Source organism: Pogona vitticeps, chromosome 10, assembly GCF_051106095.1.
Source record: "Pogona vitticeps strain Pit_001003342236 chromosome 10, PviZW2.1, whole genome shotgun sequence".
Lineage (NCBI taxonomy): Eukaryota > Metazoa > Chordata > Lepidosauria > Squamata > Agamidae > Pogona > Pogona vitticeps.
Window position 1 is genome coordinate 24,049,630 of NC_135792.1, and position 12,632 is coordinate 24,062,261.

Below are 12,632 nucleotides of genomic sequence, written 5' to 3' on the forward strand. Positions count from 1 at the left end.
ATTAAGAATTGATCCCAGGGATCAAGAAAAGACTGCCTTTTGCAGCCCTTTTGGTCTCTATGAGTTTCGAGTCCTGAGCTTTGGTCTCAGAAATGCACCAGCCACATTCCAAAGGCTGATGGACCAGACCTTGGCAGGGCTCAGTGACTTTACAGTGGCCTACATTGACGACATAGGGATCTTCAGTAATACCTGGGAAGATCACCTGATACACCTGGAGTTAGTGCTGCAGAGGTTAAGTGCAGCAGGGCTAACAGTAAAGGCCAGCAAGTGTCAGCTGGGTAGCCCAGAAATAAAATACTTGGGTCACATGGTAGGGGGAGGAATGATAAAACCCCTAGAGGCCAAAATAGAAACTGTTCGTGATTGGCCTCGACCCAATACCAAGAAAAAAGTCAAATCATTTCTTGGGTTGGTGGGCTACTACAGAAAGTTCATCCCGAGGTTTAGCGAGATTGCGGCTCCGCTGACCGATCTGACGAGGAAGAAGGCTGATGACCGCATCCCGTGGACCAGCGACTGTGAGGCGGCGTTCCAGAGGTTGAAGGAGGCGTTAATCAACTATCCTGTCCTGCGTGCTCCAGACTTCGACCGGGAGTTCATCATCTACACCGATGCGTCTAACAGCGGGGTAGGAGCAGTTCTGTGCCAGGAGGATGAGAATGGTGACCAGCATCCAGTGTCCTACCTGAGTAGGAAACTTCAAAAAGGTGAGAGACATTTGGCAACCGTGGAGAAGGAGTGTTTGGCCATAGTCTACGCGATCCAGAAGGCCAAGCCTTACATCTGGGGAAGACATTTTATTCTGTGTACTGACCATTCACCATTGCAATGGTTAAAGACAATGAAAACCCACAATAGCAAACTTATGAGGTGGGCTTTAAACCTACAGGACTATGACTTTGAAGTGAAGGTGGTCAGAGGGTCAGTGAACTGTGTTGCTGACGCCTTATCAAGAAGACCTGAAGAATGAAGACGGCGAAAGAATATGGACTATGTGTATATAATGATGACAAAAAGTTAAATGTACCTGGTTTTGAATTTGGTTTGTATGAATAAAGGTAAATTGATGTAATGTATATGGTAAATGTTTAAATGCCTAATTGCTATGGTTAACTTAGAGTGTAAATATAAGTAAGTATGATATTGTATGTATAACTGTTGTTGTGTGTTTTATCAGGGTTGTTTTTTGGTGAAAAGCACGTTAGCTTTCCCCCTGCAAAACAACTTATAAAGAGGGGAGGTGTTACATACAGCACTGATGTTACCTGTCTGTCATGGGTTTGGAGGGAAAGTTCCAGCCTATGGGGAGTGGAAGGCGGGACATCAGGAGGAGGGGCTGTACTGTATAAATATGTGATGCCTGTGTGGTGAGAGAGAGATGCTGAGAGACACTGGGATGTGACGAAGCAGCAGCTGGGAAGAAGAAGCTGTTGTGGGAGTCTGTGTGTCAGACAGGGTACTTCTGTGTGTCAGAGTACCAACCTGATAGGTTCAGGTGTCTGTTGGTTAGCCAGAACTGATAGGTTCAGGGTCTGTGCTTTAAGTTAAGGGTTCTGTGTGAACCAAACTGTATGTATGTATAAGTGAAACTAAGCCACGTTACTTTATCCTATTCACCTGATTGTTTATTTTTCCCTGTGTGTATTTAAAATAAACCTTATTCTTTTATTGTTTGAAAATCCATCCCTGGTCTGTGTGACTTTTTATAGGGAATGGTTGGTGGCAGCTTAGTGAAAGTGTGGCAGATCCCAGTAGGTCTGGGTTTGTCACAATGGGAAATTCTAGAACACTAGACTTCAGAAGTGACTTTTGTCCCTAAAATATCCCACCACTTATATTCTAATATCATCTTTATCTCAGAATGGCAGAGCTTGAAGGGACCCTATGGATCATCAAGTCTAGCCCCGGTCAAGGAGGCCCCATGGGGGGAATCGAATTCCCAACCTCTGACCTCAGTCAGAGACTTAAGCCACTGAGCTATGCAGCTGTTCACCCGATTTCATTGGTTCATTTTAGGCTGTAATATTATGAGACTGGGGAGGAAAGTCAAATGATAGAATCAGAGAATTGTAGAGCTGAAGGACGCCAGACCTTCTGAGAGTAGATAATCCCCTTTCTGCTCCAAAGAAGATATATCCCTGATCCAAATCATGGACTTCTCATGGCCCTGTGCTTTGCTCAGGCAACCCAAGAAGCAAGAAGTATTTTCTGGAGAAATAATTGCAACTGACAGCCAGCCCTTGAGCCCTGGGAACGCTGAAGGCTGCATACGGACCACATTAGAAATTAAAAGTGGATGGGATGTCATTTTGCTGCAGTGCAAGGAGTATGTCTGTCTGTCTGCCTGTCTTTGTGTGTAGACAATGGCCTCTTCCCAGCCCCACTGCTATGCTCCAACCTGGCTTGCTGTTTTGGGGTTTATTGTGTCTCCTTGTATGCCATTGTGCTTATTTAGTTTTTCTCCATGGCTCTAGCAAATGATGAGAGGGTGGCTTTTTGAATGACCCCAGTCCTGGCCAGTCCTGCTGTAAGATGATGAGATGGGGAGTGACGGAGACGGTGGTGGCCACCACTGTGTCTCAAGGGCCCTCCAGGCGTTCTTCAGCATTCGCTACAACTGCACGCAAAGCTTCCCGCCTCACCAAGGGAAGCAAAGAGGATTCTCCTGCCTACCTAGCAAATAATTACTTCGGGAAGTTACTTCTGGAAAGCAGTGAGTTACAGTTTTTGACTCGAGGTACCCCAGTGGTATAGTGGCATTTTAATTCTTGGCTATGATATTTACTGAAAATATCCTAGTCAGTAATGGAAATGTCTTTACACCCTTTTGACACTTGGGGTCAATAAATGAAGGAAAACCAAATCAGTCCAGAATGTCAGCCCCCGTACGCTTGTGCTTGAATGGATACCAACCCTGGGGCTAAATAAAAGTAACCATTATGCCATGCATTGCAAAAGATGCAGGGGCCAGCCCTGACCTTAGGCGGAGTGAGGTAACAACCTCAGACAATAGATCCAGAGTTTCCTAAAACAGCAGCAAATGATCACATGTCTTTGTGTGCATTTGTGTATTTGCTGCCTTTCTCTCACAATGGGAACCCAAGATGGCTTGCAGTATAGTTTTTCTTTTTAATCTTAGGTTACAAATATTTAAACAGAAATAAGCTTTGTTGTTGTTGTTCAGTTAAGTTGTGCCCGACTCTTCGTGACCCCATAGACCAGAGCATGCCAGGCCCTCCTATCTTCCACTGCCTCCCATAGTTGTGTCAGTTTCATGTTGGTTGCTTCGATGACACTGTCCAACCATCTCATCCTCGGTCGTCCCCTTCTCCTCTTGCCTTCACACTTTCCCAACATCAGGGGCTTTTCCAGGGAGTCTTCTCTTCTCATGAGATGGCCAAAGGATTGGAGCCTCAGCTTCAGGATCTGTCCTTCCAGTGAGCACTCAGGGTTGATTTCCTTCAGAACAGATAGGTTTGCTCTCCTTGCAGTCCAGGGGACTCTTGAGAACCTCCTCCAGCACCACAATTAAAATACCGTCAAAATTAAGAGGGGTGAAAACCTCTTGGTGAGGTTGCCAGCACTTTACCGTTTAAAAAAGAAAAGGAAGTAAAGAAAGCCAGTTCTTTTAAAATGGTTGCTCCCGTAATTTTGATTTCCAGGAATAAGATGAGGTGTGGGGTTTTTTTTTGGGGGGGGGAAGAGTTCAGCCGTACGTGCCCAAAATAATTTGGCCCCTGTTGCATCCCTTGCCACGTGAAGGTCGAGAGAAAAGGGCCCCCTTGCTTTTCCTCTTTGGGCACCTCAATGACTGGAGCCAGGCCTGAAAAGCAGCTACACCAGGTTACATTAGCAATCAAGACATTTTTATTTATTTATTGCTGGTTACTGATCATCACCCTCATTATTTCTTTCTGCACATGAAAGCGACACATCTGAAGGAGAGGGCTTGATATATTTTTTTTAACATCCTCTTCAATAGCACAGATTCCCAGCTTCAGAGACATTGCTTTTCCAGGAGGAAAACATCAGGGATGAGGCTGGGAAAGAGCTGGGGAAGCTTAAACGTAGGCTGAAGAGGGTGAATTTGTTTGTTTGTTTGTGTGTGTGTGTGTGTGTGTGTGTGTGCGTGTGTGATGTTCTCAGAGGAGTGACAAGTCCCTTACCTGGCACAAAGCCTATATGCTGAAGGACAGCTTGGCATGGGCAAGAATTTTGGGGGGTTGGGTTGGTTTATTTGACGAGAACTGTGGAAACTTCACAAAGCTATAGGGATCATCTTATCTTAGAACAGCAGAGCTGGAAGGGACCCTCTGGGTCATCCAGTTGGGCCCCTCTCAAGAAGGCCCAGCGGGGGAATCGAACTCCCAACCTCTGGCTCTGCAGCCAGAGGCCTTAAACCACGGAGCTGTCCAGCAGGGCTAGTGTCGATATTGCTTGATACGAAGCTGCCGTTTAGCAGTTTTGGTTTGTAAAAAACTATGGCAAACCAGGGGTGGTCCTTCAACATGGTGGTCTGCCAGAAGGAAGGTAGATGGGTTCAGTAAAGCAGTGGTCCCCCAACCTTGGGCCTCCAGATGTTCTTGGACTTCAGCTCCCAGAAATCCGAGCCAGCAGAGGTGGTGGTGAAAGCTTTCTGGGAGTTGTAGTCCAAGAACATCTGGAGGCCCAAGGTTGGGGGACCACTGCAATAAAGGATGGACGTTGTTTTAGCATATAAACAGATGAGAGGGGAAAAACTGGTTTTCAATCAATTTTGTAGTGTGTGTGTGTGTGTGTGTGTGTGTGTGTGTGTGTGTGTGTGTGTGTGTGTGTGTGTGTGTGTGTGTGTGTGTGTGTGTGTGTGTGTGTGTGTGTGTGTGTAAATAGGAAAAAATAACTGGCCAATTCACCTGTCCAGTCTGCTTTTTGAATCCCAGTGCATTCAGCCTTATTTATGGTGCTTAATTAGGTTTGCCAGCCCTTCTTTCTGGAATGTTCGTTGTGTTTAATAGGGTTATGGCAGACAGTTACACAACAGTCCTCTCCTTGCTGAATATTGGTGGATGAAATTTGACCTGGGTGACTCGTTGGTAGAGTTCCCAGGCCAGCTGTCCTCCATTCAATGTGATGTCACAGGGTGGGGCTTTGTAATGTCATGGAGGCAGGGCGGGCAAGGCAGGATGCAGGCCAGCAATGGTGTAGTGAAAAGTTTAGAAGTACAGGTATAGGAAAGTCCCCACAGCCACCACTACCCTATAAAGAGGCTGGTGGAATGCAAGTAGGCTGGGTCAGTCTATATCAACAATTCAAGAGCAGCTGTTTTTTGCGGGTTGATGGCTCTTAGTTGCCCGTTTGTGGCCAAACCATTGTCAAATACTTGTCTTTAGGTTTTGCAAAGGTGGAAAGAATACCAATGGGCAAGGAACAATGTTCCCTTTTTGGACTACATCTCCCAGAATCCCCACACCAGCGTGGCTGAGGGGTGCTGGGAGTTGTAGTCCAATAAAGCCATGTCTTCTATCTTTGGGGAAAGAAGGATATTAGAAATTAGCACGGGAAAAGAGAGAAGGCTGAATGTATATTGTACTATGGGAGGATTCACACACAATCTACAGGTTGTTGGTGTATGTGAGCTTCACATATCTCTCTGTAGGGGAGATGCCTTGTGACCCTCTCCAGACATTGCATAATGAGCATGCAAAGAAGGGTCATGGTGATGATGATCCGCAGAGTCACTCAGATATCCTTCACACCAACATATTAATTTATTGAAAATCCTTTCCCCCCGCTCCTGCACCCTTGATTCCATCACATAATTGTGTCCCTAAAATACAACCCACGGACGATGTTATTCGGGGGTTTCGTTAAAAGCAAGAAATCTAATTTTGCCATAGAACCTCGTCACAGGGCTGAGACGTGGAACCATGTTCCAAAACATGGCATAGCGAAAGAGACCAAAATTGTAACCAGAAGCCAGACAAACATTTTGGGATTCTCCTGATCTTTAATCACGATAAACTCCAAGTATTATTTACAGAGTATTTCTGGATCTTAAAATAGAGAAATTGCCCTGAGCTCTTTCTCGGCTCCTACAGCTTCTCTTATGTGGCTACTTTTAAAAAGGGAAAGAGATATAACCTCGCTATTAGATGAAAACTGAACTCCACATACCACATTCGGTGCACCAAAAATACACGCCGCCCTTTTAGGAAGGGTGTATAATGAGGCCCTTCTACACTGGCTGCTTCCACACCCTAAAGAATTGTATGCTCTTTGCCCCAAAGACCGCAGTAGATTACAGATTTCTGGTTCTGCTTGGTAATTACTTAACTAGGCAGGGGTGTTTGAAAGCATCGTTTGTACCCAGAAGACAAGAGTTCTACATGGCTGCTCCTGTGCCTTGGATAATTGCCAGGGATGCACGCAAGTCTTTGGATTTGAGCCCCAAGTTCGAATCTCCACTTTTGCAACCAAGTCCTGAATTCCAAACCCCATGTCTGAGTCCTTAATAAAAACAAGCCTTTTTTCCCCCAGGGGGAAAAAGGGAGGGGTGGGTGCAATTCAAGTTGCGAGTTGAATCCGAGTCATTTTAAACACGCACAACTAGTTGAGAATCGGGGCATCTTTGAGGCTATCAAATTTCACCTTGCTCACCCTGGAAGAAATTTGTCAGGTTTTTTTACTTTAACTGATACAAAATCTATGGATTTTCATGGATTGGAATCTGCAGGATTTTTAAAAATTTGTTCATTAGTGTGGCGTTTTGCGATTTTGTTCTAGAAAAGGAAAAGAGACCTGGTGGCAGAAGGCAAAACACTCGCCAAATGTCGCTGGACTGGAATCTCTCTCTGCCTGGAGCCAGGTTAGATCCAATTGTAACTATAAAAAGTAGACTCACTGAAGCAAATGAAACGTGTTCATCAGCCGAACCTGAAGTCCTGACGGTTACAGCAGAACTGCTCTAGTTTTGATTAAAATGGGATTTAGCCCATCATTTCTCAAGTAAATTATGCCGAGCGTATGTTATCTAGGGAGGTTCGTGACTGAGTGAGCATATATATGGGCAGCTTCCTGGTCTCCCAGGTTTTACAGTCCTCCATTCATTCGGTCATGCAGTAGAAACAGGTTGGGTGTGTTCAAGTACATCTCAGAATTTGGAAGTGTGTATTTTTGACCACAACTTGTTGGCTGAAGGGTTCTGGGACTGGTGGTCTAAAACAGGCCTGCCCAATTAATTAATTCTCCCTCCCTCTCTCCCTCCCTTCCTTCCTTATATTTTTATCCCACCTTTCTCCTTAAAACGAACCCAAGGCAGCTTACATTATTTTTTAAAATATATATTAGTAGGAATGCAAATATTAAAAAAAGAACTAAACAAGTATTATATTAAAAACAGTAATAAAATCATTACTAAAACACATTTAAAACAACAGAGCGTAACAATTCATTAAAAAACCTCTCTTCTACATCAACAGAATGCTCCACCGGACTTTTGCAGTGGTTAAACCGGAGTACTGCAGCCCAAACTCTGCTCACAACTCTGCTCAAGGTTCATTCAGCCTTCCATTCCTTCTGAGATTGGTAAATTGAGTACCCAGCTTGCGCCTGGTGGGAGGCAATACGTAGCCTGCATAATTCAATTGTAGACTGCTCGGGGAGTGCTTTAAGCACTATGGGGCTTTATATAAGCAGCACACTTTGCTTTTATTCTGTCATGCCTGCTGTCTTCAGCTAGAGTTCTATGGATTGTCAATTTCACAGCCCTGTTCAAAAGTATTTTCTCAAGCACTTCTGAGTTCTTCAGGACCATGAAGATCTTGTGGCCCCAGCTCTGTCCCTCTTGCTGCTTTCTTCCTGTTCCATCCATTGATTTTTCTTTCCAAGGGTAATTAATGGGTGTGATACCATGTAGCACGTATAACGCTGTCTAGCAACTGTGTTCAGATCTCTGACAAAGTGGTGTTTGCAAAAAGGCAATCAGGAGCAAGTGACGGAAGTGGCAGCAGAATCTGCAACGGAGGAGCTATCAGAATAAAAATCGCTCCCAGCCGTCCGTGTAGCCAAGCCATCACACTTTAAAACTTGCAATCCGGCCGCTCCTGGGCTAAGCGTATTTGGAAAACTGGTCTGGCTGCAGCCTCTCGTCCTTGGCTCTTTCTCTTCTGCCATGGGGCACCTGTAGGTTGTTGTTTTTAATTAACAATTGAAAGGTCCCTCCTTGGATTTTTGTATGCATATCAAACCAGCACCCCAAAATCCACGTAGAGATGTTTTAATTGCCAGTGAGAATCCCCTGCAGGTTATGCCATTTTCCCTTCTGCAGGCATAACTGTGCAACAGGATTTTGCTTGTGGTTCTTCTACTCCGGGGCGGATGCAGACCTTTGTGTTTGAATTGTACTACATGCATTCTTTTATTGTAAGAAGCCTTGGTTCCCATTCATGGGAGAAGGGTGGGGCAAGAATCAGGTAAATGAGTAAGTCAGACCCTCCGAGTGTGTAAGGAGTGACAGGTGAAAAAAAGGGGAAACAGCAACAGGCAATGCTGGTCTTCATTATTTTACTGAGCCCGGGTGCAGGTTGGTGCAAGAAAGTGGGAAGGGCCAGAGAAAAGGGTAGTAGGGGGGAATGGTAGCAAGGAAAATGGACTACCAAGTTCCCTAAAGCCATCATACCCCCCCCCCCCATGCAAACAGTTTTGGAAGAGATACTGTACTTTGTTAAACTACTCTACCATTCAGATTAGAGACAGGCACAAATAGCTGCTTTGGCAGTTTGATGCAGTTCATTTACTGGTCACACAGCTAATCCACAATTCAGCAATCTACTCCCTCCAGCAGGGCGTGGAAGGGACGTGGGTGGTGCTGAGGGTTAAACCGCAGAAGCTTCTGTGCTGCAAAGTCAGAAGACAGGCAGTCATAAAATCAAATCCACACGACGGAGTGAGTTCCCGTCGCTTTGTCCCAGCTCCTGCCAACCTAGCCGTTTGAAAGCATGTAAAAATGTGAGTCAATAAATAGGTACCACCTCAGTGGGAAGGTCATGGTATTCCGTGTCTAAGTCGCACTGGCCACATGACCACAGAAATGGTCTTTGGACAAACGCTGGCTCTGTGGCTTGGAGATGGGGATGAGCACCGCACCCTAGAGTCGGAGACGACTGGACTAAATGTCAAGGGGAAGCTTTACCTTTACCTTACCCCCTCCAGCAGGCACCCACTTGGAGGCAGTGCCTGGAGGAGGTGGGGTAGGAAGGTCAGGGTGCTGTCTCTGAGTGGGGGCCGGTCGCCAAACCACGGATCAGTTTTGTGGCCAGTAAATGAACCACGGTGAACCACAGAAACCCATCTCTAACCCAGACGCCTTGCTCCTCAGGTAATTATCGGATCACCATGACAGCGATCCTTTCTTTGTCTTTCCAGGTGATTTCCCCGCCACCACCCTCACCCGAGCTCTGTCTTACCCTGCCATGGTCCTTTGTTGTGAGCGATGACACACCTGGATGCCAATAGATGTCCGAAGCCCGACGGAACGTCCTTCTGTCCCTCAGAAAATGAGCTGGTGTGCTTGAGGGGATAAAGTGCAGCCGGCAGCCTGGGAGAACCAACTCCGCCGGGAGATTCTTCTTCTTCTTCTTTTCCCCACCCTTAACCCTGCAAACACGTGTTCTGATGGCTGTGGGGAGGTGGTGACACCATGTAGAAAAATCCTGAAGGGGTGTCCTAATTGTGTTGCAATGGTTTTATACACTTCCCCATTTCCCAACGGCTTTCTGTCAGCACTGCACTCTTTCTCCTGGGGCTTAATTTTCCCATGTTACTGGCTCGGAGACCGGCTCATCGCTTCTTTTGTGCCTACCACCTACGAGAAACGCCAACGGGGAGATGACCCGTGCTACTTCCATGCCCTGTGCATCATCATCACCACTCCGATCTACCTGGCGCTGTTGGCAGTCTCCCTCCCTTTCGCCCTGATCGGTTTCTTGCTATGGTCCCCTCTGCAGTCCGCCCGGCGGCCTTACATCTATTCCCGGCTGCAGGACAAGAGCCAGATCGGGGGCAGCACTTTACTGACAGAATGGAAAGCCTCCAGCAATGGGAAAAGTTTCTGTTTCGGCAGCGCCAACGTTTGCCTGCTCCCCGACTCCTTGGCGAGACTCAACAACGTTTTCAACACACAAGCCCGGGCGAAGGAAATTGGCCGGCGGATCCGAAACGGGGCCAGCAGGCCTCAGATCAAAATCTACATCGATTCCCCCACCAACACAAGTATCAGCGCGGCCAGTTTTAGCAGTCTGGTCTCTCCTCAGGGAGGAGACAGCAATAACCGGTCAGTCAACGCCGGCATCAAAAGGACGACGTCCATGGAGTACAAAGGGGACAACTCCGGTTCCAACAACGGGGAAGAGAACAAAGAAGCGCGGGCTGGAGGGGAGGCCAATGACGGAGAAGACGGCAACACGTGCATTGTGCGCATCGGCGGAGAGGACAACGGCCACATTTCGGACCCCGAAGCCGATGGCATGGGAGGTGGCCAGGTCAATAACAGCAGGGGCCCCTCAGAACGTTCCCCAGAAGTGGACGCAGAGAACCTGAAGGGCCAGACCCCCAACCATAAGCAGAAGGAGGGGGACTCGGGAAGCCTAGATAGCTACACTGCCTCGCGAGAATCCCTAGTGAAGGTGCGAGCCGGGGATGGCCCGGTGGACCAAAGCACCATCAACAGCAAGCTCCTTTACAAGGCCTCGCTGATGAAGAAGACGTCCATGAGAAAGAAGAAGAACACGGACGAGCCTTTTGACCACGAGATCTCTGCCTTCTTCCCTGCCAACCTGGACTTCCTCTGCCTGCAGGAAGTGTTCGACAAAAGGGCAGCGGAGAAGTTGAAAGAGCAGCTCCATCATTATTTTGAATACATTCTGTACGACGTTGGGGTCTACAGCTGCCACGGCCACTGTACGTTTAAGTTTGTGAACAGTGGCCTCCTTTTTGCCAGTCGCTATCCAGTTATGGATGCTGCCTATCACTGTTATCCCAATGGCAAAGGAACGGACTCCCTGTCTTCTAAGGGAGCCCTGTTTCTCAAGGTAGGACTCTTTCTCTTTGTTGGCAGCGCTCGGGGGAAGCGTGGCTTTGGACTGTGGCTCCCAGAATCCCTCAGCCAGCCTGACCAATGCCCACAACGGGCTTGGCTATTCTGGAAGCAGTAGTTCCAAAAATGAACACTCAAAGCTGTACATTTTGTTGAGAAGCAGGGCGGTGTCTACTTTTTCAGGCTTGGGTCCTGAAGGGAAAGGAGAATGAATGGGAAAGGAAAGTGGGGGAATCCTTTGAGAACTACAATTCCCACAGGCCCTGACCAGTGACCATCTTGGCCGATAGCCTCTCAGCAAATAGATGAGTACTGTAGAAATTCAACTTGCTTGCTTCAGGGTGATAAAGCATGAAACGTAAGCCAGTTCGGTTGCGCTATCACTGAAACAATAAATGCAGCCGTCTGAAGGGATCCTCTGTGAAATCCAGGGTCCAAAATGGCTTTTTGCACCACTGTGTGTAGGTTTAGGGCAGCAGTTCATTCTTGGGTCTCCTGATGTTCTAGAACTCCCAGAAGCCTCCAGCCCTAGCTGTGCTGGCCCCGATTTCTGGGAGTTGTAGTCCAAGAACATCTGGGGACCCAAGGTTTGGAACCACTGGTTTAGGGGCATTCTGACCTGAACCTTCCTGGTGAAAACTGGTGAATTTCATGCCAGACCTTTTAAACTGGTTAGGGCTTGTGAACAGGGTATCCCCCTTAAAGGGGTGAGGTGCTTCCTCCATGTCAGTACACAAGCCACCCACAATTCCAGACCGTTGGGTTTAGCTTTTGATCCAGGCAACCATGATTAAAACTCCATAATCATGATTTTAGAAAGTTCCATGCAGTTTGCAAACTTGTTTGATTCTGGTGCCCTTGACTTTTCTTCCTAGTGAATGCATTGTTCTGCGAACCAGGTCGATGTTTTCATGACTCAGCCTTTGATTATCCAAGGGAATTTCCAGATTTCGGAAATATTATGGGTTGTGTTGTGTTTTTGTTTTTTTTTATCACAACGCTAGCAGAGACTGGCCATGCTCCTGGGAGAGTTCAAGTTGCAGGCCAACATTTTTTAAAAAGTTAACTTTTCCAACTCTGTAAATATATGGCTGATGAATGAGTTGAATTCAGGCCAGGTGCTTTAAATCCCCATCCCAATGAATCATTTGGTTGTTGTTTTTGAAAAGCCCACATCTATAGTGGAATAATCTTTGAACAAGGTGTTGTATTATTGTTGGCTTTAGCAAGCAATAGTGATAAGTGTAGCGCTAAGATGATAACAGGTCTTTGAAACATCACCATTTATTAACTTTGGATTTTAAAGTTCACCCGTTCTCACCAGATGATGTCCCAAGACTTTTTCTTACAACATAACTTTCCAATGCGGGTATTTGAGATGCAGCTTTGATCAATGGGAGATCTTTTGCAGAAGTAAACATGGTGCAAAGTCACCAAGTGAATTGTTGAAGCTCTGTGTGTGTGTGTGCGTGTGTGTGTGTGTCTGTGTGTGTGTGTGTCTGTGTGTGTGCGTGTGTGTGTAGGGTAGAGGCACCCTGGGTAGAAAGCAAACAAGTGT

The 12,632-nt window shown here is 46.7% G+C and overlaps 1 protein-coding gene across 4 annotated transcripts in view; it reads left to right on the top strand.

Moving 5' to 3' along the window:
* The window catches only part of SMPD3 (sphingomyelin phosphodiesterase 3), a 120,995-nt gene that overhangs the window by 75,847 nt on the left and 32,516 nt on the right, over window positions 1–12,632 (top strand). For all 4 annotated transcript variants that reach the window (XM_020805710.3, XM_078380515.1, XM_072980457.2 and 1 more), the window contains exon 3: window positions 9,406–11,069. In XM_020805710.3, coding sequence (XP_020661369.3) covers window positions 9,720–11,069 — 1,350 coding nt within the window. In that variant the 5' untranslated portion in view covers window positions 9,406–9,719. The remainder of the gene's footprint in view (window positions 1–9,405; window positions 11,070–12,632) is intronic.